The 22,962-nt window shown below is 28.0% G+C and overlaps 1 protein-coding gene across 1 annotated transcript in view; it reads right to left on the bottom strand.

The window, feature by feature from the left end:
• Positions 1–6,003: 6,003 nt before the first annotated feature.
• The window catches only part of LOC142317735 (ras-specific guanine nucleotide-releasing factor 1-like), a 526,102-nt gene continuing 509,143 nt past the window's right edge, over positions 6,004–22,962 (bottom strand). The window contains exons 27-30 of the mRNA XM_075354282.1: positions 20,417–20,501; positions 15,983–16,180; positions 12,978–13,175; positions 6,004–6,264 (exon numbers count right to left, since the gene is read on the bottom strand). Of these exons, the coding sequence (XP_075210397.1) occupies positions 6,046–6,264; positions 12,978–13,175; positions 15,983–16,180; positions 20,417–20,501 (700 nt within the window). The 3' untranslated portion in view covers positions 6,004–6,045. The remainder of the gene's footprint in view (positions 6,265–12,977; positions 13,176–15,982; positions 16,181–20,416; positions 20,502–22,962) is intronic.

Here is a 22,962-nt window from a genome sequence, read left to right as displayed (position 1 = left end):
GAAAGAAAATTACATTAAGAAAACCGATGTAAAATTAAAATTGGAATAAATCAAGATAATGTAACTCTTTTCAATTATATTTAAACGGTTACATCTTAAATAAAGGTTCATAGATAGGGTTTACCATCAAATCATGAGTGGTGTTAAAGAAATAATATACAAAAGGATAAAAATATCTGTAATAATAACAATAGCAATGAAAATCCAGAGATTTTTTTATGAGAGTGAAAAGTCAGAAACAGTTAATTGTGAAACTTTAATTCCAAACTGTTCCAGCAACATTATTAACTGAAAAACTAAAAGTTAACCAAAATTTCCAGTTACTCATAAGTGATGCTCACTGTGCTGAAAGTATTTCTACTCTAATTAATTTTAAAATCTCTAACTTTACTGTTTCAGCAGTAGAGATATATAGTGCAGTGGCTATAAAAAACTTGCAGTGATTTGTTAAAAAACTTGCATAAGAAGAGTGTTGTTTTGATGAATTTGTCTTATAATTAAGATTTGATATCACGGCCTTGGATAAATGAAGAATAATAATTTCTTCAGTTTTTGTAAATTAAGTGGTAAGTAAGGGCTCAGCTTGGGGAAGTTGTGTACATGGTTCACATAACCTCTACGATTTTCACCAAGACCGGAAAATGTGAAAATTGAGCATACAAAAAGCCTTCCTACCTTCGTTCCAGCCAATTTTTCTCATGTCGCCCTAGCAACAAAATCAATAACTATACAACAGCTGTACCAACCACTGAAAATTTTTTCCTTTCCTTGATACTACTTTCACATAACTGAGTGTTATTAAATGTGAGTTATTCATGTTTGTTATTAGAAAGATAATTTATAATAACCCTATATATTATAGAGAAGATTGTGAATTGCTTCAAATTTAATCTTATAAAATAATTTAATAAAAAATATAATTTAAAAATAAATATCCAAAAGTAACTGAGTCAGAGGTTCTTTGTAAATATATAAATTTAACTGTTGCAGGTTTATACAGCTCACTTAATTGTTGAGTAAATAAATTTCTACAGAATCTTGCTTAGTATATGGATATATTATTCAATAAATATAATAAGCATTCATTTCATTAGCTTCTGAAATAAACATTGATTTTTTAAAAAAAGACTAAGCTTAGGTAAATGATATTTTATATAGTTATACATCACTGGACTAATCAGATCAACAGAAGATACATGTAGTAATATAGATAATATGAATTAAGAAAACTTTACACTACAAAACTATCATCTGGATCATTTAGACGACTTTAAGAAATTTTTATTATCCACTATTTACAGCTACAAAATCAAATTTAGGAATTAATGTGTGAGCGATGAAAAAATTTGTGTTTTCTAAGCTCTTAATTATATTTTAAGTCTAGGATACACCAAATATAATATATTTTGATAAATTGCCTTACATCAGTGATATGTCAAATACAAAACCAAAAATAATGATAATACAAAATATTAAATAAAAAAATACATTTTTTTTTATGTAGCTAACAGGTAATATATATTTTTTAATTGTAATTTTTTTAACAAATCATTTTCTCTGCATATCTGTGCAAATGTAATAAAATCCATTATAATCAATATTTAATTCATATAGACCTCTTTTGGATGAGAGGAAGAAATATAAATCTACAAGAAATGTATAAATTGTCCTTATTGCTATTTTAGTGATTTCACTTAAATTAAAATTTAAATAAAGGTGTATTCTCTGATGTTTTAAATGATATTATAGTAAAATTTTTATATAAAGAAAGGTAGTAAATACAAATTGCAGGTCATTAAGTTAAACCCACCGGGTTGGTCTAGTGGTGAATGCGTCTCCCAAAACAGCTGATTTGAAAGTTGAGAGTTCCAGCATTCAAGTCCTAGTAAAGTCAGTTATTTTAACACGGATTTGAATACTAGATCGTGGATACTGGTGTTCTTTGGTGGTTGGGTTTCAATTAACCACACATCTCAGGAATGGTCGAACTGAGACTGTACAAGACTACACTTCATTTACACTCATACATATCAACCTCTGAGGTATTATCTAAAAAGATTAAAAGGTACTGGAGGCTAAACAGGAAAAAGAAAGAAAAGGTCATTAAGTTAAACTCCATTTTTTGGGTAAGGTGTTGGACATAGTAATTTTAGAGAAAACAGAATTTTTTTAATGAACAGGCAATTAATAAAACTTAACATGGCTTCAGAGGAGGCTGTTTTTTTACATCTTCAGAAATATATGATCTTAGAATTTAAATGTTAAATGAAGTTAGATTGAACTAACTTATTATTTATCTTTTTATTATAACTACACTATCCATCTGACCCAATTTCATATAAAGTGTTACTAGATCAGTTATAAATGAATAGAATAAAGGCTCTGAAAGAATTTGTTAGTATTTAAAAAAAAAAACAGATGCCAAGTTCCAGAATTAATTTTTAAGGGGAATAAATAGAAATATGACAAAAATCCACTCAGTGCCTTACCAGGTTCAAATCACTGTTAGGGATGGACTTCATATGCTACAAAATTTTGATTCCACATTCTCATGCACAATTTTCAAGCTTGTGTGATGAATTATTGTGGTGATGAAATTCAGTTTTGGTAACTACTGTCTTCAGTTAGAGATCAAGAAAGGTAAGTAGTTGTTTAAAATTTATTCTATTCTCCTCCATAACTGATTTATTCCTTCAAAAATAATCTTCCATCAGTTAATTTTAACAAAACCAGTTAAATACATTTACCTAAACACAGTTTTAACCATTTTAATATTAAATCATACAGAAATACAACAGAGATAAATAATGTGCAATTTTTCTTAGTGTTACTGTTGAAAGAAACTTTTCTGCGAAACACCACATGAACACTTTTACAAAAAGATATCTAAATCTGTCTATGTACTTAGGATTATGACTAGCACTTTAATATATGACCAGTTCCATACAATTTATTTTAATACAGTTCTTTATGCAATACTGAAGCTATAGAAGTGCTGTGGATAAATATGTAAATAGAATTTTATTGATGAAGCTATCAGTTTTATATACGTTAAAATATAATGAACCAAGAAAAGATATATTTATAAACAAAAAGTTACTTACATTTCCTTCATTACATATTTATCAAACTATTTTAATAGTACTAAAATATGGTGAGCATAATATAATAAAAAAAGATGTTTACAGTTATAGTTCAAGAAATAAATTAGATCATTTGACAAGACATGATGTATGTACCAGTTTCTTCACTGCTAGAATTAAATCTCAATTGTTAAAAAAAAAATTCTCATTTCAAAAGGTTTCTTTTTATTGAACAATCTTTTAATCAATATACTTAAGATTAATGCCCATAATAAACTAAATTTCAGTTTTCTTTTATGAAAATGTAATTTAAAATGCCTTACAGATGTACATTTGGATAAAATGAGTAATATACAGCTTATACATATCGGTTTACATTATATAATATCAGTGTTGTTTATATATTGGTAGCAACTTTTCTGAAAGAAGTTAAATATTTGTCAAAGGAAGTAATAAATTGTTATTATTATCATAAAGCAGAACCAAATCTTAACCTCCTAGAGTAACATGAAACATGCAAAATCTCTCTCACATTTAAAAAGTCATACATATCATCCTTTGAGGTATTATCTGAAAGGTAATTACTGGAGGCTAAACAGGAAAAAGAAAGAAAAGGTCATTAAGTTAAACTCCATTTTTTGGGTAAGGTGTTGGAGATAGTAATTTTAGAGAAAACAGTATTTTTTTAATGAACAGGCAAAGCATTATACAACTTGTGGGTATTCAGGATTCTGTACAATCCTCATACTCCATGTTAAACTTAATAACATATATTACTAATGAATAATTAACAGGTATCTGGTATGCAAGATTCCTTTTATTTACTACAAATAACGTTTGTTTACTTTTTCATGAAAAAAGATTATAAAAATAAATTTTTGAAGAAAAAGTTGACACCACTAAAAATTAATAAATCCAACAAGTTTGTTTTCTGTTTTAATATTTATTCCACCATGAAACAATAAAAATAATTAAATGGTTTCAGGTATAGCTGAGGTTAGACAGGACAAGTAGTGAATTATAATTGAGCTTGAAGTCTTGTGAAGCAGTCCATTTCAGGAAAAAAACTCATTTTGACGGTCTGTATGGTATAATAGTAGATCTTAGAATTAGATTACATATATCTTATTCCTTCTTCTTAATAAGAAAGAAGTACAATTTAAAACAAAATTTAGTTTATTTATGACAAATTTAAGAAAAGTTTACATCATCAGGTAAAAAGTATTATTATTCAGTATGAAAATATAAGTTATTAAAATTAGTTAAATAAAGATACTTTTTTAAAACTAATGATAAATAAATAAAACCTTTTATGAGAAAAATCCACAGACAAGTATATATTTATTCCTTTCATTACTTTATTGTATTTTAATCAAATTGGTGGATCTGGCTTCAGAGGTTAATTAATAAATCTGCAAAATGGACTTGAAACAAGACATATGTAACAAAATATTTTAAATTTAATAAAATAAACTTATCAGAAAAATTTAATCCTTGAGGCAGAAAAAAGTTACAGATAAAGAAAATTAATTTCTCTTTTTATTTCTTCTTGCTACACTTTACAGCCTCACAAAAAAACGAGAACATAAGAATTAATTGCAGTGTTAAACATAAGAATTATACACAATTAACACAACTGAGAACGTACTCAAATTATATACCAATATCAATAAATTAAGAATGTGACAACGTGTCTTCTCATATTTGCAGGAAAAAATAAAAAACAAACAGGATAAAAATTTTAAAAAAATAAATAATCGCACAAAAATGTTCAAATAGAAAAAGACTTATGTCATAAAAAATAAATTATACTTTCTTTCACATATCTAACTCTTAAAACTAATCTAAACGCTTAATAATAATAATAATACATAGGTAATAATAATTTTCATACTTTTTTTAAGAGTATAGTTTCATCTTATATCTGAAATTAATAATGATTATATTTACAAAAATATATTGATAGTGCGATCACCATTTTTGCAATATTAGATTATACCAACTGATATCACTCAAGAGAACAATTAATACAGTGTAAATGAAAAATAAATAGCATTTCTCTTAACAATTAATATATTAAACAAATTATTCTGAAATATTACTATCAGGGAAAGAAATGGAAAATAATTATGCATGAGTACAAGTGGTAGGTTTAATAATAATTCTGTAGAATTTAAATGCAGAATCCATTAAAGTAGAAATAAAACATGCAACCTCTCATAGACACGTAAATTCTCCAATATCTTTAGTAAAAAAAAAAAAACTCTGATAACTATTTCAATATAATTGAAAAAATGACATATTAGCTTACTGAAGAGAGGTAGTTTTTAACCAATTTATTAAATAAAATTCTTTTCTCATAATTTTTCAGGTATGAAGTAAGACAGAATACCAGTGACATAAATTTCACTGCATGCTGATGGCCTTTGATAGTAGCTAATGACCACAGCAATTAATACTTATAACTTAAGAAAAATTTTATTCAATTTATAAGATAATATGCGGTAATCATATATTTACTTCATTGTATGATGAAATGTTGAAAAATTCACATGAAATAATTAACAAAATATAAATACTATTTTTTTTAACAGTAGGAATTTTATAAATTATTATAAAACTATGTTTATGTGTTCAGTGGAGAGGTAGTGTAATATTAAAAACATTCCCTTTTTTTATAAGTGATCGCACTATATATACAAATTCCTAAAATATGAAACTAAAGTATAATTTTTATCACATTTCATAAATTGTAATAAATAACTTTTAATTATTATTCAGGTACAAAACAATAATGTAGTAACTATTTTGACACTGCACCAAACAAAATTTGGTAATAAGATACTAAATAAAGTTACATTAATTAAAAAATTAATAAAAAAAATCATAATATACAATTAAAACATTGAAAACTGAGCAGTTTAAAGAAAAATAATAAACACGATTCCTATCAAAATTAATTTTACGATCTAGTGCGGGATTGAGATGTTGATGGCAGATTGGGCAATTGTGCTGCACTAAGTCTTGAAGTTCTTGGTTCAATTTGTAACGACATTTTGTATAAATCATCGTCATCTAATAATAATGATGAATCTAGTAAGTAATTTGTAACTTTAGTGATTAAATCAATTTTGTATGGAGTCTGTTGAAAATGTCTTATTTCTCTTATTACATGTGCAATCTGAAACACAATCAAGGCAATTCTCAACACTCATTTACTTTTACAAAAACAAAAGCTGCATTAAAGTAAATTAAAATAAACATTAAAATAATTTATTAGTTATTGTTTACTTTCTTTATCAATGGGTTTAGCTAATTTAATTTGATTATTAAAAATAAAGTTTCTTAACTGAATTATTAAAAATTAGGTTCCTGCTGTTTATGTAAACACAAAGCAATTATTTAAAAAAGTTAATAAAAGAAAATTGAAGTATCTAGTAAAATAACATTATAAACAGCCTAATATACAACATGCCATATATATCCTTTTTTTTTTACTTTTACAATTGCCATATTATACAAATCTAAAACATTCACATCAAACATATTGAATAATTTTTTTATTGACAAAAATTGTCTAAATGTTTAGCTAGCTATATCTATATAACATAAACATGCATTTCTAGAGGAAAATATTGCTTACAGTAACAATGAATTATCTGCATATTTAAAGATTAAATTAAATATATTAAGTAGATTTGAGTCACAATAATAACTAGTTATAACTGGCATTTTGTAGTTCTTGAAATCCTAGCCAAAAATACTCTTGTTGTAATGATCATAGAATGTATACAGATGGACAAAAAATTTATTTATATAAAAGCAATAAATAAAAAAGTACTTTTATTATAACTCTTTTTCCAGTTAGTTATAAATCTTTTACCTTGGAGTGACTGTCTCTTATTAGTGTACAAACAGTAAAAAGTTGTTTAATAGTAACTAACTGCATTGCGTAAGCTTGTACATATTTTTAGTATGAACTATGCATATGTAAAAAAAAAATTCCTTTCAGCACGCCAGAAGGCAGAGGTAGATTTCACCGGGGCAAAATAGGGGTAGGCATACTTGGATTGTACGAACTCGTATCAAACATTACTTTCCATGTTTTATGGATACTATGTTTTCTGATTAGAATACAAGGTACTGCTAAATTTATCAAGACTTCCTTATGATTTTTCCTGAACTGCTTGACAACACACCTATTTCAGTATTAGTGGGAGATTCTAGGTTTGTCTCTTTGTATTGATAAAAAAAAGACAATGTTTTCAGAAAGTTTTATTTAAAAACATGTGTAAATGTAACAACAGTGATGTTTTGAGAAGATAAATTGAAAGTACAATAGGCCTACATTATCCACATAAAATAGTGTCACTTGCAAAAATTAAAATATACACAGTACTAAGTCACAACAGTTTAAATGCTTTCACTTCAAATTCACTCAACACGACAATGGTTTCATATGTTTAGCATATGGGAAACCTCTTCTTACAATTCCAACAAAATTTTGGTCATCCCTTGCCATAAGAATTGGTCATATCAAAAATAATTTCAAACAAAATTTTTAGATAATATTTAAAGGACTAATGACCACTTTAAATAGATTTAATCCTGTGCCTATTAAGGGAGCTATGATATTTTTTGACCTTGAAACACCATTTTTTCACCTCTTGGCCCTTACCAAAAGAATAGTAGGAACTTTAAACGAATTCGATATTTTACTTAATAAGAAAGTTGTAGAGCATCAAACCAGGTTTGATGCAGCTTTCCAAGATCTATCTAGTGCCAGTCGTTTCATTTTGGTATACCCCCTACAGCCTACATTTCTGACAATTTGTTTTACATAATCCAAATGTTGCCTGCCTGCAAAATTTTTCCCTTCTACCTGTCCCTCCAATATTAAAGCAACTATTCTAAGATGCCTTAATATGTGGCCTTAAGTCTGTATCTTCTTTTAACTATATTTTCTTTGCCGTAACACCTCTTCATTTATCACTTTATCCAACCACCTGATTTTTAACATTCTCCTATAGCACCACATTTCAAAAGCTTCTAATCTTTTTCTCTCAGGTACTCTGATCATCCAAGTTTCACTTCCATACACAAACATATACACACTGCTACACTGCAAACATATACTTTCAAAAATGTTTTCCTGACATTTAAATTAATTTTTGATGTAAACAAATTATATTTCTGACTGAAGGCTGGTTTTCCTGTGCAATTCGACATTTTATATCACTCCTACTTTGTTCATCTTTAGTAATTCTACTTCCCAAATAATAAAATTCAAAAGAATTTTATTAAACCTCCGTAATCTTTTCTCTTCCTATTTTTATATTCAGTGGTTCGTCTACATTATTTCTACTACATTTCATTACTTTCGTTTTGTTCTTGTTTATTTTCATGTAGTAGTTCTTGCGTAGGACTTCATCCATGTCGTTCATTGTTTCTTCTAAATCTTTTTTACTCTCAGCTAGGATTACTATATCATCAGCAAATCATAGCATCTTTATCTTTTCACTTTGTACTGTTACTCTGGATCTAAATTGTTGTTTAACATTATTAACTGCTAGTTCTATATAAATATTTTGAAGGTAATGGTGATATTGAACATCTTTGTTGGATTCCCTTTTTTATTATGGTTTCTTTCTTATGTTCTTCAATTATTACTGTTGTTGTTTGCTTCCTGTAAATGCTAGCAATTGTTCTTCTACCTCTGTACTTGAACCCTAATTTAAATTTTTTTTTTTTTTAATATGCCTTTTCTAGGTCTATAAATGCCAGGTACATTGGTTTGTTTTTCTTTAATCTTCCTTCATCAATCTGAGTGCTAAAATTGCTTCCCTTGTCCCTATCCTTTTCCTGAAACCAAACTGGTCTTCTCCTAACACTTCTTCCACTCTCCTCTCAATTCTTCTGTACAGAATTCTATTTAAGATTTTTGATGTATGGCTAGTTAAGCTAATTGTTCTATATTCTTCACATTTATCTGCTCCTGCTTTCTTTGGTATCATGACTATAACACTCTTTTTGAAGTCTGACGGAACTTCCCCTTTGTCATAAATATTACACACCATCAATCACGTCCTCACCTGCACTATGCAGTAATTCTACAGGTATTCCGTCTATTCCAGGAGCCTTTCTGCCATTCAAATCTTTTAATGATCTCTTAAATTCAGATCTCAGTATTGTTTCTCTCCTTTTATCCTCTTCAACTTCCTATTCATTCCTCTATAACACCAGTTTTTAATTCCTCCATATAGCTTTTCAATATATTCCACCCATCTATCGACCTTCCATTTTGTATTATAAATTGGTGTACCACTTTGTTTAACATACTATTAGATTTTAATTTATGTACCACAAAACTTTCCTACATGCTATGTCAATTTTACCAATGATCATTTCTCTTTCCACTTCTGAACACTTTTGTTTAATCCACTCTTATTTTACTAGTCTGCACTTCCTGTTTATAGTATTTCTTAACTGTCGATAGTTCCTTTTACTTTCTTCATCACTAGCATTCTTATATTTTTCACATTCATACATCAGCTGCAATATATTCTCTGATATCCAAGGTTTTCTACCAGTTCTCTTTGTTTGCTTAAGTTTGCTTCTGCTGATTGAAGAATTTCCTTTTTAACATTTTCCCATTCTTCTTCTGAATTTTCTACCTTGTCATTTTTACTCAGCTGCTCGGTACTCAGAAGACTGAGTGATGTTGATATGACCGTTTAAGTCATCCTGACCTACGCCCTTAACAACTACTGAAAGAACTGCTGCTCTCTTTCAGGAATCATTCCTTAATCTGGCTCTCAACAGATACCTCTCTGATGTGGTTACACCTTTGGTCCAGCTACTCTGTATCACTGAGAGCACTCAAGCCCCCTCACCATCGGCAAGGTCTCATGATTGATAGAGGGAGCAAAATGACATATGCTGAAAAATTAGTAATTAAACTTTGAGTGGTTCCATAATGTCTCATAACCGTCTAGAAAATCGATACTTACAATTACAAAGAAGTTTTTCAGATCAGAAGATACTCAATGTTGATAAGCTTGGCCTTTTTTTTAACTGACACCTGATAAAATTTTATAATAAAGGTGATATCAAAGACAAAAGTAAAAGTAGCTTTCCACCAGCTGTACAGAATCTAACAATGTTTCTTATCTCATCATACTGTTTCTCAGTATGTTTCTTACACTAAAAGCTCTTTCGAGGGTTCCCTCATTGTCAGTTAATCAATTTTTTTTTTAAATTACATATTAAAATTAAAAATTGTTGCATATTGTAAAATATGTAATCAAAAATAAAAATATTTCCTAAGACCAGCCAAACATACAGTACTGTACTCACAGTATAGCAAAAAAAAAAGTTAACAATTTTTTGTATTAAATTCTGATCAATTGATGATGAGGGAAATACTCAAAAGCGCTTTTAATGTAAAAATTGGAGAAGAAATAAGATAAGATAAGAAACATTGTTAGATTCTGTACTGCTGGTGGAAAGCTAGGTTTTACTTTTGTCTTTGATATAATTAGTGTAAAGGAAGATATGGACAAATAGAACAAAAAAAATAATAATAATAATTATTTTACTAAATTGAATATAAATATATGTTCAGGTAGAGACGTTAAAAGAACAGTTATTTATCTTAAGATAGTTAATATAATGAGCTCCAATATATACTATTTCTTAAGATATAAGAATTCATACTTAGCTATAAGTTTCAAAAGTCCTATTGGTTTTTTATGAAAACAAAAAAAGTGCCTGAATGATAGTGAAACTTTTATTAGATGACAACAATGGGACGATGTGGATTGATAGCAAAAAATAATAATAATTATATAATTGTAATTCTAATAATTATATAATAATAATATTTATTGTTGAAAATCATCTGGCATATTCCATAGTAAAAAAGTTGAGAACAAAGATGTAATACTTTCCTGGCATTAGTTATTTATTTTTATATAGGGAAAAAATAATTATACATGAAAATCATTACCCAAGATACATTTTTTGGAGTAGAGGGTAATTTATGATGAATTTTTATTGTAAAATTATCATTATATGTTTAAATAAACCAAAAAAAGTTTTAAAAAAAAATTAGTATTTGTTTTTTCCTACTCCCTCACCTCCAAAATCACCTTCCAAGAAACCTTTTTGATTTTGCTACCTGTGGAAGAAAGTAAAAAATTCTACTAAAGAAACGTACAACCAATAAAATGTTACCTAAGATTCCTTTTTTTTTGGGTGAGGGATGAAGTATGATGAAATTTTATTATAATATTATTACTTAAAGTTTAAATAAATAAAAAACAAATTTTTGAAAAGTTAAAAAAAATCTGTATTTTTAAACTTTGATCAGCTTTCCAGTCCCAAAATTGCCCCAAAGTATTTATTTTTTGGGGGGGGGGATTGCATGCACTACTTCTAGGAAGAAATTAAAAAGAATTAACAAAATTAAAAAAAAATATGAATAAATAAAAGATAGCTTTTTTTTAATTAATTTTAATATAAAGTGGGTTATATTTGCAAAATTTTGTGAAAATTGAACCCCAAAAAGCTTCCCACCCCACTCCCTGACAATTCTGACCTCAAAATTTATTATAAATCTTTTACTATTAACAATTTAATACAAAATAATCCTCACTATCTAATAATACACAAAATTAATACTAATTTTGAAATGATTCACACCGTACGAAGATAAATAATTAAAAAAGGAACTAAATTTCATAAGGTAAAAACAACACAAAATAATTAGAGAGAGTATTGATTTCATCAATAAAATATATATAAATAAAAACTATTATGAATTACATTTTTTTAATATACATATTTTACTATTATAGCTAAAAAAAATAATTACACAATCTTTAAATAATTATAAAAATTATATATTTGTAGCATTTAAATCTAATAGCTGTATAAAAAATATTTAAATAAGAGCATTAATATAAAAACTATAAAAATAATTATAATTTTGATATCTGTAAAATCATGTTTGACCAAGGTGAATCATGTCAACAATATTCATATTGAAAAAAATGAATGATTCTTTAACAACAGATTTAATGAAAATATCCAGATGTTTAAAAACCATAAATGTAAGTTATCAATTGTAGTGGTACAATTAATTAAAAAATAAACATATCATTATGAGAGTGGGGTGGTGTTAACAGTTTACCAACTTAAAGAATTATGTCTATTAGTTTAGTATAGTAAATTTTATTTTCATCTTGCTGTTCTACCTTTGAATGGAAACGCTTCTATTATTGGTAGTTGTTACAGAAAATTAAAAAAAAAAAATTCAATTATAAGTTATTAATGATTCACTGATGATAATATATTAAAAAAATATTAAAGGAATGCTTGGTAAGCAAATCATTTATTACAAAAAAATAAAAATAAATAAATAGAAAAAATTTAAATATAAATATGTATGTGTACATACAAAAGTAATAAAATGAAATAAGATTATTTAAAATGCTTATATGTGTATGAAAATTTCTTTTCAGGACTATGTTACAGTGTATGGCGTTTAAATAAAGTTTTCACCTTTGATTATTATCGAAACAAATAATATAAGGAGCATTTAACTCGATGAAGTAATTTTTCAATTAGTAATTTTTTTTTTTTTTATAAAAACAAATCAAAAACTTAGAGTCCATGTGGGAAAACAATAAATCCAATTAGACACCTCAAGTCTGTGAGATATATTGAGTTCATAGGTGTACTAAATATATTCACAGTAAGAATCTACAAGTCTTGAGATTAAATGGGGATGCTCTCCTGCCAGTTAGCTCAATCAAAGAACGTTTGATAGCAAACTTATTTTAGAAATATATTCTATTGAATATATACAACTTCTGAAACAAATAAAGTTACCATTCTCATTTTGGAGAAATTGAGCAAACCCTCGTCGGTGAAATTAGGCGTTCCTTCCTCAATAAAGGAAAGATCAGTGAGATACATTCCAAGGTAAGGTATACAGGGTGGATCACAACGATGTAGAGCATCTCTTAAATTTCTAAAACGGCCATCAGATGAGACTATTGCCTGCAGTTTTTCAATTGTTTGCTTAGTCTGAACAAACAAAAATAAATTTAAATGTAAATTAATACTATACTCTGTATTATTTTGATTTAAAACTTAATCTACAATATTAATAACTCATATTATGCTTAAAACACACACACAATTGTAAAGTTTGTAAAAATTTAAGTTAGCATTCTCCATTATCCTGAAAAATTTAAAACATCTATATTGATAATACAGTGTCAAAAAATGGGATCTGATCTTAAGGTACTAGTTTTGAATTTCATGAATATGATAATAATTTAATACAAGATTATTATCAAACAAATAAAGTTATCAGCTCAGATACTTACAAACAAAAAAAGTATTGTTTGAGGAAATTTATATACCTATAACATTATAAATAAGTGTAGTTATAATTTATTAGAAAAATCTAGTAGAAGCAATACAAATTTATTTGCAAGTTTCAGTTATACACCTAGAAACCTAGTCCACGTAAATTTTTTCTCTACTCATTAATGAAATTTCTAGTTCACATATATATTATATTTGATTGTTAGTTTTGATATTTGGTTCTTTAAACTGACATGAGTTTTAAAAAAGGTAGTTTTTTCTCTGAAAAATAGATATTGAAGAAAACCTTAGTTTACTTTTTGAACCATCCTCTACAAAAAAAATTGGAAATTTACCACATCAGTGTTTATAAAAACAGATATCAAAAACTTTATATATGATCATATACCGGATTACCTTTCTATTTAATTTACATTAACTTAATTTATTCATACTTTTTTTCAAACAGCAACACTGTCACAATTACTTTTATAAATGGTTTATTTAAAGAACCAAGTTTTTATTTTTTATTTAAATTAGATCTTAATTTGTTTTTTAAGTCAGAAATCACTGTAAATGGCTAAAAGTGACTATTGAGGTAGGTTTTGCCGGCCACTAATCATCACCAACAAAACACATTATTTTGCCTTCCTCTAACAAGGCATTGATCTCTCCTAACAATAAAAAAACATAAATGGTAAGAAAATTTTTAGGACATAAAATTTTCTCTTGAAATATGTTACTGAACTTGTAACCCTGTACTAAACATCCGTCTGATGCATGTGATATATAATAATCCTGCATACGGAAAATACTGACTTCTTACTAAGTTTTATTGAAAAAAACCTTGTTCACTTTTCTAATAAATCTATATGTTAGAGAAATCTAAATGCAATAGTCAAAAGTACAAATTGCATGTAGTACAACAGTTTGTTTGTTTGACACCACATATAGCACCTAAGGCCAACTATATGGTTAAATCTACAAAAAGTTATGTCAAATGAAAATAGGATTAATGTTTTTTAAACTAATTTAGGAACTTAATATATTAATATTGAGGCTTCCCAATTTTTTCAGTTTTTCTTTAAATTTTTGTGATGGACTTCTCTTCAATAAGATAGAGGGAATAAAATAATCACAAAACTGAAAATGTACAATAGATATCAACTACCATTTCATTTTTGCCATTATCTCTTTATTGTTTGCAATAAATAAACCTTTTTCGCTTTTTGTCATGGTTCAGTTGGTTTTTATTTGTTGAAGATACTACATTACTGTATCTTTTGTTTGTATAGTGCTGATAATAATATTCATTGTATAAGATGTTTCTTTGTAGACTGTCCAACACTGAAGAAAAAGAACATGCTTTCCTTCAGCTACACAAAATTTTACATGCTACTGAAATGTAAAAATGGTCACAATATAAAACTTTACTTCAGCGAATGTGTTCATTGGTGCTGCAAATTATACCAACACTGAAGTAAAATTTAAGAATTTACTTTGCACTAACCAAGTAGGTAAACTTGTATGTAAGTAACTGGCTAGAGAATTTATATACTCCACTTGTAATGATTGTGCACTTCATCTACTGTTGGTTTAAATATCTTGTATCTATTAAATGTTGTCTTCTCTAATTAAAAGTGTATAATAAAAAACAATAGCCTGGAATAAAAATATGCAGAAAGTTCATGCAGATGCACTAAGCAAATGGCCTGTTATTAAAGTCAGAGAACTAGATAAAATCATCAAGGTTGATGAGAGCTTATATAGTAAAAGGAAAAATAATGCTGGCTGTGTACTTTCACAACAATGGATATTTAGTGGCATGTGTTGAGAAATTATTAGCTGTTTTGAAGTTATTGTGCTCAACCGCTCATAAGTGACCCTGTTCAATGTCATAAAAAATAACATTACTGAGCAAAAATATATTCAGACTGCTTGAAAGCATATACAAAACAGATCTGGAAGAAACAGGACTTGCACATTTTAAAATCAATATAAACATAACATAACAATTAATGTTGTATCCCTTCTAATTGAAACATTCGTATATTCATTCCAATTATTCTGAAGACTTGGATATTAAGCAGTAACGCAGCTGGATATAAGCTGCATTAGCCAGAATAGTTTTCCCCCGAGTGAAATAGTATTCAAAAAGCAACCAGTTCCTGGAGTCATTTACAGGTAGGAGGTGTAAATGCATTTTGATTGGCTTCAGAACAAAAAAAGTAACAGGAAACCGTTTTATCCCATTTTTCACAAGAATTCCTGGCCCAGGATGCTTATTATACTTGACACTAGTTATACTGTTTTCAGAAGTGAAATACGTGAACAGGATCTTATTTAACAGATGATGTTTTTGATTACAGAAGCCCCACATAAATTTTGATTACAAACTAAATAAAACAAGTTCAACTTCAAAAGTCATGAAACATTACCAATTTACAGACGTAAAATGATATTTTCTACTTTTAGGAAAAATTACATTTAATATGCATTTAAAAGTAAGGAATTGAAAATACCGTTTTTGAGACTTTCTCCCAAGTCTTTTTAAGTCTAAAAACAGAACTGTTTGTAAATGCCGCACAGATCTGAAGAACGCCATTAAAGTTATGTAAACATCGTGATATGTCTGCCACAGCTGCCCACTTTTCTATTACATTGACACGAGCAGACATACTAGACCTTCGAACAATTTCTGACACAACAAGTTGTGATACCTGAAATACAAAAACAGAATTTTAATTATTAATTAGTGAACAAGGACCCAGAAACTGTTGATTAGAATACTCATCATTGTTTGAACAGATTTTTATAATGTACAACATTTGTTCAAAACATTTCTGAACTTGTTGATTTCTGAACAAACATAGCTGTAGCAAGATGCAGTTGATTGGATTGCATAGTTCAGCAAACTCTTTTTGGACAGCACTGCATAGTTGAGCAAAGTTCTTTATGTTGTGTCAGGCTAACAATATTAGTCCTCTATCTGCACTACTTTAAACTGAACTATTTCAAACAGATTATGTAATTTTTAAATTTTTTTCATGGCTAATAATCTGGGTTTTGTGCAACAGCTGGATATGAAGTAAAAGCCATAGAATAGTTCCACAGGAGTTGCTAACTCATCAAGCAGATATTCTACTATATGCTACTAAAAGGTGTAAGTACAATGACACAATTCTTACAGCACTACTGAATGAAGAAATGAGTGATAAAGAAACAGGAAAGGTAGAGGAAGAAAGTAACTAAATGAGATACCTCTGATCTTCATAGATCAAAATAGTATTCATTAGTAAGTAATATAATGATTTATGTAGTACACAACAAATTTTAATTACAAAATAGCATTATAAAATTTTTACCAGACTTTCTTGAAACTGCAAACAACAAAACAGAGGACACTAACTCTGATCCTTACATTATATGCCTATCAAAAGATTCTGAATTTTCTTTTTCTTTTATCATGAAGGCTAAGAATTTCAAGGACTGTTGACGGATCTGCCACTTCCAAATAGATATTTAATTAATTTAATTTTAATATCTTGAGGAACAAAAAGTCAAAAAGAGAAATGACAAACAAGGGGCTAGACACTAAGTATCGAGCTAGTAAAATTAGTGAACCATTACAGAATACAGTGTATTTGTTTGCTTATTAACAATAATCATAACAACTGCAAGTACAATTAAAATAATTCTTTTAAACTTGGAAGATCAAATCTTTGCTGAAGATATGTAGTGCATGTCATTTTTTTAGGAGCTACAACCGTAAGTTATACGTGAATATTTTATAGACTGCAACTTCGCAAGAGAAATTAAGCTACAAAGATATGACTAAGCCATTACCTCCAAAAAAAGGATCACCCATCTATTTTATTCATTAATTGTAATTAAAAAGAGAATAACTTAGAAAAATAATAATTTTCATAATGTCGTCATGCTTTCTCCAATAATAAGTTTCCTCAGCTATAAACTATTCACTCAAGAACAAATTTCTTATTTGCATACAATATTATGCCAAATGAGGCTTATAGGTCGCATTGGAAGTCATGTTGCAATCATGTTGAAAATCATGTTGCAATGATTATATTCACTAAGATACTACAAAATAAAGAACTTATATGGTGGTTGTATAAAATTACAGGGAACTACTACTTGTGCAAAACTAGCAATTCTAACAAATAAGCCAACAATTTCTTTAACTGTAAATATATATATATATATATTCTACTACTAAATATTGCTATTTAATTAATATATATGATGTTGGCCATTTATTTGAAAAAAAATTATGACTCATTTCATCCAACTACCAGTTAAGATAATAGTAATTCTCATTTTACTAGCAGATGTTCAGTGATAGCAGAATAAATCAGTGAATTAGATTGAGTACTAATAAAGATTCTGTGGGTTGATAGAGTCCTTTAAGTCTAATAAGGACATGTAATAATTTTTTTCAAAAAGAGGGTCTCAGATTAAAGATGGTTTTAGGGATATATAAATATTTCAGAAGGGAATGATATCAGGGTTAGGATGGGGGACAAGCACTACATGATAGCAAACCTTAAAATTAATTTTAATATATATACTTATATTAAATTTTCTATCATTTCTTCATCCTTATAATTAAAAAAAAAAATAAAAAATGTTCAAAGCTTTAGAAAAAGATTACAATAAACAGACCAATGCTGTAATTGCTATGCACTGAAAGGAATCCTTTTTATAAACAGGACTGACTGGCAAACTTAAAAGGCAGATAAAGGTATTTATTTTATTATTAAAGATGCCCTGATCATCCAAACTTCTTTAAAGTTATTGGCTAGATATTCACTCTTTTAAAAATATTTCATAATTTAGAAATTAATGTTTAGAAACAGTCTTTCTTTTTATATTAACAATAATACAAATCAAACAAATGCTGTCTCTACTTTAAAACCAACCTCCAAAAACCTAAAATTAAGATAAATATTTAATTTAATCCATCAATAATAGTTAAGGATTCTATACTCAACATTCTTAACAGATAAATTTGGAAACAAAAAATTAAATTTGTTCCTTAGTTTTTGAATGAAAAAAATCAGTATTTGCCAACAGAAAGTCATGGACAATAACACAATGAATTGTTTCTGAACTGTTTATCAGGTCAGATGCCATGGCTTGTAAAAATAAAGTTAATTGAAATAGGTGGAGTTCATGGTAACAATAACTCAGAATAAATTTAATATAAAGGGTCCGGCATATAAACCTGACGATTTTTGAGGGATAATAATTAAACTGTGTTTCATACTATTAAAATATTTAATATATCAAATTAAGATCAATTTTTGCAATTTAGAGTGAATTACTTACATATATTTTTTTAATTTGAATATTATGTTGTCCAAATGTTTTCCATTACTCCTCACACACTCACTTAACCTCATTCTAAAATTTGACATTGCTCGATCAATCATCACTTGTGGAACTACTTCAATTTCTCGTTGAATGGCCTCCTTGAATTCTGTAATTGACTGGGGTTGACTACTGAAGACTTTATGTTTGAGATACCCCCACAGAAAAAAATCACAAACAGCCAGATTAGATGAATGCATTGGCCAAGGAATGTCACCAAATCGGGAAATAAAACGTCCAGAAAAGGTTTCTCACAGAACACCCATTGCGATTCTTGCCGTATGGGCGGTGGCACCATCCTGCTGAAACCCAATTTCATGTTCTTGAAAGTCATTCAGTTTCGGTCGCAGAAATTCATTCAACATGTTTACGTATCGATGAGATGTTACTGTTACTCTGCGATTTAACTCCTCAAAAAAATATGGACCAATTATGCCGAACTTTGAAACCGCACACCACACTGTAACATATTGACTGTGTAGTGATTTTGCAAGAATTTGCTGTGGATTATGCAAAGCCCAATAACAGTAATTTTGTTTATTCACAAATCCTCACAGATGAAAATGTGCCTAGTCACTTAAAAGAATAATGGCATCCTGGTGGACATTTTTGAGGATGACCTCACAAGCTGCTTTGCAAGACACCCATTATTTGCATTAAGTTGCTGCACTAACAACTTATATGGATGGAATTTCAAGTCGGCATGAAGAATTCGTCGTACACTTCAATCACAAATGGCTAGCGCAGCAGTATGTCTCGCTGCTGAACGTCGTGGAGACTGCGTACAGCTAACCTTACAGCGTTAATGTTTTCAGGCGTTCACACAGTGGGTTTTCGTCCAGTTGGTTTCATTTTTAAAGCAGACGATGTGTTCCTAAAATTCTTCACCCACAACAATATCGTATTCCTACTAGGAACAGACGCGTGTCAATTTAAATTGAAATGTCTGCAAAATAAATGCTGTGTTACAATAACCGAGTCATTATTTTTAAAATAGGCTTCAATCACAAACGCTCATTGTTCACCTGACCACAACATACTGGCTACTGAAATAGCATGAATAGACCTGTCAATGTACAACACTCCCGCCTTCTTATTGACAGTGGTGCCAACATAACAATTACTACAAAATCATCAGATTTATATGCCGGACCTTACATAATGATAGGTACTGATGAAAAGGCTAATCTTAAATAATAATAAGGCTAAACTTTAATAATAATAATAATAATAAAGGCGGTTTCTGAGAGTACAACAGTAATCATAAGTATTTGGTTAGTTCTGATCTGAATGGTACTTTGTCAAACGTATACTTTCAGATAAACTTAGATATTACTGTGCTACAACTTCTAACAAGAGCAGATTAATGAAATAATAAAAATAGTAATGAAATAATCTACATGATATCGTAGTAAACCAATCTAGAAAATTAGCAGTAAAAGTACTGACTTATGCTTAGATAAAAGTAGTTCAGACAACCTATGTTTTACAATTAAACATATAATCATCATTATTAAAATATACCATAAATAATAAGTGAGCAGAGATAATCAATAAATAGCTACCTCATTAAACCTTCTTGTCATTAAAATTATGTGAGGTGCTCTTGCAGCTTTATCAGCTTTCATCCATGCTTGACCAAGGAATTCTCTAGAAATTTAAACAGAAAAATTACATAAATACACAGCAACCCACATTTAAGAATTAGCAAAGATCAAGATTTAAAATAATAAAATAGTCATGATCAGGACATTTAATAACTGTAGGTGCAAAGTACTTGTAGAATGGATAAAGGGAACAGGAATTGGGAAAGAAGGTGGGTAGATGAGATAAGGGAGAGAAATGAATTTACGAAAAAAACATATGTAAGACAGGAGTAAGTAGATATATAATTCCCAATGGGAGAGTTCATTGCCCAGCATTGACACATTATTGGCTAATCATAATAATTTAATAATTAAACATAACAATTACAGTCAAAAATTAAACACAATGAATTAAACTACTGTACGCCACAATTTAACGTCAAGAGCATGAAAAATCACAGTATTCTACACTTCAGTAATTTTCTGTGACTACCATCAGTTTCAAAAGTACTATTAAAAACTTTACATCTTCAAAAAGATGAGATTCAATCTCATCATTTTGACTATTTTATTAAAAATAAAAGTTATAATCTATTCTTATTTAAATGTGGAATCTGTAGAGTTTGGCTATTAGAATCTTTTCTTTTGATTAAAAAAATTCTTCCATGGACACCATACTGATTACTTAAATCTAAGGTGTTTTATAACTAAAAAAAAGAAGTTAGAAGTAAACTTGAGAAATGAGCCTAATTAAATGAAAAGTATGCCTTCCACTAAAAAATCCCCTACTAACCATTGTTATTTTTTAAATATTTTGCAATATGATTATTTGGTTTATATACTTTTTCATATTTTATTTATCATATAAGTTAATAACTTTTTCTATTATTTTATTTGTGTAATTGTATTTTAGGTATAAATTAATCTTGGTCTTATTTTTCGTTGTTATGTTTTAATATAATTATCATGGTATTTTTTATTTATAATTTTTTTTTTTTATAAATCTTTCCTATAATTTAATCATCAAAACCATTAAATACTGTGTTTGTTTTATTTCATCTATTTCTTTTTTGAGTTTATTTTTATTGTTTTTTGTATAATGAATAGCTTTAAATATTAAGTTTTTTTGCCTATTATTTTTTGTGTCCATGAGTGTTTGGAATTTAAATGTAGTGTATTGTAATATTATTTTTTTCTATAAACTGATGTTTCCATTATATTGTTATGTTTATTTAGATATTCAATATCTAAAAAATGTATTTTTCTATTTCAAAAGTAGATTTTAAATTTTTATTGTAATTATTACATTTATTTAAAATGTTTAAATGTTTGTTATTTAAAATTGGGTTATATATAACTAAAATACATCTACATATATTACCCACAATATTTAGTGTATATTTAATAGCTCATGAATTACTTTATCTTCATTTATACATGATCCCACTAGTAGGCCCTCTGTGATTATTCCACACTAAGTAATTTTGAAGAATATTATATTTTGTATAATAGCAATTAATGGACTGGTGTATTCTGGGGTTTTATTTAATCTATTTATTATTATTTCTAATGTCTTGTCAATTGGTATATTAAGGTACCTGTTAGTGATATATCACAGATTACCATTTTTGTATTAAAATCAACTTTATACAATGTAATTTAGGACTTCATAACCATTTTTTACATTATCTTTATAGCTAAGATTCATTTTTATTCTAAGTATTTTAGCAATGAATTATGCAGTTTATGTTTCAAAATTTATTAAATTACTTATAGGATTATTTATTTTATGTAATTTCGATAGTCCAGTGAGTTTTGAGGATGATGGTATATAGGGATAACCTTGTATGACAATTTAATTTATCATAATTAAATAACAGTTTATATTTATATATTAAATCTTACAATTCTTAAATATTAGTTTGTGGGTCTTTTATTTTCTTTAAATATTTTCTTCAGTGTAATTATTCATAAGTTCTTTATATTTGTCTTACTGCTTGATATTAGATGTATTAATCTTGTCTGATTTTAATAATATTAGAACATCATTATGAAGTTTATTTTTTAGCTTGATAACTTCATATTCTGTAATAATTTTACTTTCCCGTCTAGCGCTATAGCTTTAGAAGGAAAAGTATTGTAATTGGTCCAATTTGAGCATATGCAGTTTTCACTGGATCTTTATTTTCTGATACCTAAGGAACCCAAAAAATCAGATGGAAATTTTCTGGATGTTCATATGTAAGTGTGTGTGTGTGTTCGGTATCGTACACTAAATCACCTTATATCTCCACAACTATTCCGCCAATTTTGGCCAAACTTGGTCAGATTACATCTACATGCCATTAAATTTTCATCTTAAAAGGTCAATGGGATGAGGATGTACAGCAAGGTCACCCTCAGTACCACCAAATTTCGCCTAATTACGATCTTATTCTTCTTAGGCACATTTGTTAATAATTAAAAAATAAGAATATTTGCAAAAAAAGTTTTTAAAAATCGCACCCCTATTCCAAAAATTGCTC

The sequence above is a fragment of the Lycorma delicatula genome, chromosome 1 (genome assembly GCF_047948215.1).
Source record: "Lycorma delicatula isolate Av1 chromosome 1, ASM4794821v1, whole genome shotgun sequence".
NCBI classification, from domain to species: domain Eukaryota; kingdom Metazoa; phylum Arthropoda; class Insecta; order Hemiptera; family Fulgoridae; genus Lycorma; species Lycorma delicatula.
The sequence above is the reverse complement of the archived record's forward strand: the minus strand, read 5'-3'. Positions and strand labels throughout refer to the sequence as shown.